The sequence below is a fragment of the Pinus tabuliformis genome, chromosome 5_1, assembly GCF_031772625.1.
Source record: "Pinus tabuliformis cultivar Carrire ecotype Pingquan chromosome 5_1, CPIR1, whole genome shotgun sequence".
In the NCBI taxonomy this organism is placed as follows: Eukaryota; Viridiplantae; Streptophyta; class Pinopsida; order Pinales; family Pinaceae; genus Pinus; species Pinus tabuliformis.
In genome coordinates this window covers 462035667-462041687 of record NC_142305.1, presented here as the reverse complement: position 1 = coordinate 462041687, position 6021 = coordinate 462035667, and the positions used below count along the sequence as shown (strand labels likewise).

The window sequence follows — 6021 nt, the reverse complement described above, 5'->3', positions numbered from 1 at the left end:
ACAAGGCTGAGGTCCCCCTAAGCCCTATTGTTAACACAACATCTGGGCCAAAGTATCTTCTCACTAAATTTTTAGCTCAAAGGCTCAAACCTCTTGTTGGTCGCACTAATTCCTTTGTTAAGGAATTTGCTTCCTTTGTTAAAGAATGGAAGAATATTAGGCTAGATCCAAGGGATTTGTTAGTCAATTTTGAAGTTGTTTCCCTTTATAGCAAAATTCCTATTTAAAAAGCCATTGATGTCATAAATTGAATCACTGCCAAATTAGTTGGCCTCTGCCTCACCTCTATCTTCTTTAGTTTCCAAGGTGAGTTCTTTGAACAAACTTGTGGGGTAGCAGTGGGTTCTCCTCTTTTCCCTATAGTTGTTAAATTATTCATCGAAGATTTTGAAAGTAAAGACCTAGCCTCAACTCAATTTCGCCCTAAAAAATAGAAGAGGTTTATTGATGATACCTGTGTCATTTGGCCCCATGGTCACGAGAAATTGGATTTGTTTCTTAACCATCTTAATTCTTAATCAGGCTCCATCAAATTTGCAATGGAGGTTGAGGTAAACGGGTGTGTTCCTTTACTTGAAATCCTTCTCTCTAGAATGAACGATTGTTCTGTTTCTCACCAAGTCTTTCGCAAAAAAACTAACACAAAACAATATCTTCATTCCAGTTCTCATCATTTTTTGGCGAAAAAATTCAAGGTTCTTAATACTCTCGCCACTCATGCTTTAAGAATTTCTTATGAAAAGCACCTAGAAGAGGAAAATCTCATCTTCTATGAGTTCTTGAAAATAATGGCTATAGCAAATCTCAAGGCCTCAAAGCTTTTCAGATCCCATAAAGAATCAAGAGTTAAACCTACTCGTGATGATCCAATCTCTAAGTTACAACTCCCATTTATCTAGGGGACCATTGACAAGATTTCCCATATTTTTAAAAAGAATAAAGTCTCTGCTTTTTTCAAATGCCTTAATACCATTATAAATTCTCTAAAATCGGTTAAGGACCCTATAGACACTAAAAACATGAAAGGGGTTTAATCAATCCCATGCTCCTATGGGATTCCCTACATTGGTGAGACTAGCCACTCTATTAACTAGAAAATCCAAGAGCATGCAACATACATCAAGCACAACCAATCCCGTTCATCAACTCTTGCTAAGCATGCTGAGAAATATAAGCACCATGTTTACATTGAAGATGCGAAGATCATTGCTAGGGTTGATCACTTCCACCATAAGAAGCTAAAAAAGGCTATTAAGATTGAAAAACATGCAATCAATCTCAACATGGATGATGGTTGGAAATTAAATAAGAGTTGGATTCCAGCGCTTTTTTCTTGATTTTCCCCAGTTACTTCCTTCCCTCTTTATATATATATATATATATATATATATATATATATATTTTCTAAATACTTAAATTTTTAAAATCATTTGAATTTTCTGATTCTAATATACTAAAAAACTTAATTACTTATTAAAAATATTAATCTTATGTTTTGACCCCTTATGATTTTATCGATTCTATTTAATTTATTTAATATTATAAATAATTAATTTCATATATATATAAAAAAGTAACAGCTATTTTATAACACCTAATCTATAACTAAACATTAGTAAATATTATTTTAATTAATTCAATAACAGCTAAGTTAAATCCCATCGTATAAATTACAAACAAAAACAAAACAAAAAGCATAAAAGACAAAATGGAATATATACTTTGTCACTAGTGAAGCCTCCTCGTGGCCCCTTTTCCTCGTGGCCCCTTCTCCACTGCACTTCAAAATGTTGTTAATTTCTTATCATAACAATTGAGAAAATTCAAGAGTTTAAGCCTTGTATAACCCAATGGGTAAAAACATTTACACGAAATGGCATTAGAGTAATTATCTCTCCATTTCCCATAGCCTTCAAAATCTAATCAATTAAAATGGTAGGCATATCATATGGATCAAAGCAATGTTTTATTGCTCCACTAGTTATTGCACTACAAAGATCAAGATCTTCACAATACTCTTTAACCACAGTTGCGAACAACTTTGCATCGGAATGTCAAATGAAACCCACTAGCCAAGACAAGTCAAACCAAGCCACCTTCATAGACCTTTCATCACGTTTGTCTTAACCCGGTTCAAAATGAGATGGTTGCTCTCATATTTAATAACTAGTGGGTTATTAACATATTTTAGTGTTTTATTATTTTTATTAACGCATTTTATTATTATTAAATGTAATGATAGGTCATAATATCTCTTTTATATGGAATATAAAATATCTCTCAATACAATAATTTCTATTATTATATAATAATCACTTTATTATTTTATCATTTTTCATTATGTTTTATGTTTTTTCAATAATAATTTACAATTACTTTTATTATTTTAACTTAATAAATGTTCATTTTTGTATTATTTTGATCTCATTTCAATTTTATTTGTTCCTAATAAATGGAGTGTTTACTTAAAATGTGTTCACTTAAAATATTGAAAATTTATGCATTATTATTATGATTAACTATGAAAATTTATATATTCAAATTCTAAATATCTATGAAAATTACTTGCTTCAAGAAATCCAAATTTTTAAAAATTTCAACATTAGAACTATAAAATAAGTTGCTTAAACTCTAATGTGAATAGACTGCATGCCAATATTAGTTGCTTGGATATCTCCCTCCAAAAGCCAACTAGAGCTTTACCCATGACCACTATAGTGGCAAGGGCAAGGGCTTAACACTTGACCTACCTAGTAGAAGTGTCTTCCTCATTTTAGAGTAGGGTTCAATCTACTAGTAACCTAATATAAATCTATTGGGGTGCGAGGGATATGAGAAATAGAAGTTATTGCTCACTCTAGAATCATATCACATAGAGAGGTAGGGCCAAAAAACAAGAAATCATAAAGTGTAAAAGACTTCAAACAACTTCTATGGCAATGGAAGGAAGGCCATAGATAAAAGAAATGATAGTAGATAGACAATAGTGGCAAGTGCATAAAACTTAGAAGCACTTGCAAATAAGAGATGGACTTTGGACATACATTATTATTTTGTAATTTATATTAAAATTTTGGTTAAAAAAACATGGACTTTAGAAATACATTACTACTTTTGAACTTGCATTAAAACAAAAACTTTAATTTGCCAAGAATTCAAAATATGAAATATATTACATAAAAATACTAAAAATTTAAGCTAATTTAAAGTTTGAGATGAATTATACTTGTTGGTTCTAAACTTGTCCACAAATGAATTATGATGTGATTTTCACTAAAAACCCTTCTAAAAAACAATAATACTAATAATAAAACCTCATACAAGATTCTCCAATAAAAATTCAAAAAATGATTTCTTTTATTATTATCCATTTATATCTTAACTCATAAATTATAAAATAATATTATTAATCATTTACAGTGCATATATTATAAACTAAACATTTATGAAATTGAAATTAATATAAATCAAAACAATCAAAAGAAAATTGTTATAATTTTTTTTGTTTTGTTTTATCTTTTTCATTCATTTTTCATTCAGAAATAGTTATCCTTGCTAATCATTGAGAGAGAATCAAAATGTTACATGTTATATACAAAATAGAAATAAGATTAAACTTACCACTCATTGAGAGAATCAAAGAGTTATCAAAGAGTTTCATTGAGAGAATCAAAGAGTTATCAAAGAGTTACATACATATTATGTAGAAAGGAAAAAAGAGAACAAACTTCACCCGAAAAAATATCACACAGGAAAAAAGAGACCAAACTTCACCCGAAAAACTGCATAGACAAGTCCCAGCCACAGTCCAAGTCTTCTTTTTTTTAAACAGCACAAAATTTTCATTAATCAAAAAATGATAACAAAAAATTGCGTTTCTCCGCATGTGAATAGCTTTCCTGTCCATAGATGCCATCCTGAGACTATGCTTCAAAAAACTGGCTTAACCAATACAACTGAATTACAGTCGAACTTCATTTAATACATGCACTGGAGGAAATTTTTTGCAATTATCCTGATTACAAAAGATCAAAATAGCCAAAACCAGACACTAAAAAAGGTGACTGAAAATTTTACATATTTCAAAAAAGCCTAACCGCGCTGGTGCTGCATGCTTATAGTGTGAGATCCGCTATGACGAGTCCAAGTCACGAAGAATGCTATAACTATTTTTCTGAATATGTATTATATAGAATGGGATATGACCGGCTAACACAAAAGTATTGAAGATTTGTACAGCGGAATCAAACTGCTTACTAAATCCAGCCTAGACGGAAAAAACACAACAGAGTAAGTTCAGATAGGTATAGTACCGCATTGCCTTGGGCAGGTACTAATAATGGCGGTGATCATGAAAATATTTTTCATTAAGCTAGGTTAAATCCCATCTTATAAATTACAAAAAGAAACCATTCAAACTGTAAAAGCCAAAATATATACTGTCCCTACTGAATCATCCTCATGGTGCCTTTTGCTAGTTATATCAAAGCTGGTCTAAGATGATGGCATCGTGCACTTTCTCGGCCCACCATTTGAAGAGACCACTCGCGCTTATCGAAATTTCCGGTGAAAATGGCTTGACAAACACTGTAGATCCGTTTTTGTTCAACCAAAGGGAGGGTTTCCCCTACGCCAGTAATACCTTTCTCCAGTGACTTTATTACCGGATTAGAAGGAGAGATACTATTCACGAGCTTCGCCATTGTATCAGTCCAATGGGTAAGAAAGTCAACACGGAATGACATTGGAGTAATTATCTCTCCATTTCCCATCGCCTCCAAAATGTGATTAATCAAAATAAGCATATCATTTGCTGCAGAGTCATATTGTTCCGCCCCTACTGCATTGCGAAGATCAGGATCTTCACAAAACTCTTTGACCACTGTTGCGAACAATTTTGCATCGCAACGCCTAATGATGCCCAGTAGCCAAGACAAGTCAGAGCAAACCGCGTCCATACACATAATCTCATATTTATACTTCTTAATATCTTTCACATCTGCCTTAAACTGGTTCAAAATGGCATCTCTGCACGCATCTTTAATAGCTGGTGACGTATTTAACTTGAAGTAGTCAAACATATGTTGCTCCACGGTGCTGCGAAACTCTGATGATCCATAGTAAGCTATCTGCAACAATTTTGGTAGACTCCTTCAGCATCTTTAAATGCTCGCAATCCGACTTGCTTTGGTTCATATCAAGTCTAGCAGCTAAATCAGGCAATACATTTATGTTCAACGATGACAGCACCACGCGAAGCTTGGCTTCTTGCTCACGACTCCAGCGCACAACAGCTAAATATCGCATACATGACTCCATACAATCACGAAACATCACTTCTGAAGCAACTGGTAAAACATCCAATGCTTCATCCACATCGGTGAAATTAAAGTATTCGGTTGTATCATAAGAATACATTAGCTGAATACATTTGTTGTAACTCTCTGGATGGCCAGAACATGTTACCTTCATTTCAAAGGACCGCTTAGCCGAATACCCGCTTTGGGAAAGCTTGGTTTCAAAAAACCCAGCCTTCTTCAACACTTGAGAATGAAGTAAAAGAGGATTTCCGGGATACTCCACTCCAGCTGAATCGATTAAATTTAATGTTACGTCAGCCGTATTCTTGTCTCCAAACACTAGTGGCGGGGTATAAGCCATTGCTTCCTGCAAACACAATGACACTTTGGCCTCAATATCTTGGCAGAGAATATGCAGCATTGCGTTGCGGGGTATTACGATCTTTGTGTTCCATTATTTGCCGTGAATGTAGTGACTTCTTAAAGGCGTTATGGCTGGGGATTCGGGCGGGTTTCCAAATTCAAATTTAAAATTCAAATGAGATTTAACCCGCCTAGACACGAGCTTTTAATTTCAAATGAGGTTACGGTCATTTGAATTTGGAAACACGCTTACATTATGAGTGGATCGGTCTATCGTGGTGAGGAATTGTTTGGATGGTCAAAAGTAGTTGGAATTTGGTCAAATAAATTTTAAAAAATCTTGTAAAAATAGTGTTTG

At 33.3% G+C, this 6021-nt stretch overlaps 1 protein-coding gene across 1 annotated transcript; it reads right to left on the bottom strand.

Annotated features, from left to right (window-relative positions):
* Positions 1 to 4478: 4478 nt before the first annotated feature.
* On the bottom strand, positions 4479 to 5721 carry LOC149165497 (BTB/POZ domain-containing protein At3g50780-like). Its single transcript, XM_089429830.1, has 2 exons — positions 5227 to 5721; positions 4479 to 5129 (listed from the first exon to the last, which is right to left on the bottom strand). Exons 1-2 carry the CDS (start codon positions 5719 to 5721, stop codon positions 4479 to 4481), a joined length of 1146 nt encoding a protein of 381 aa, XP_089285956.1.
* Positions 5722 to 6021: the final 300 nt, after the last annotated feature.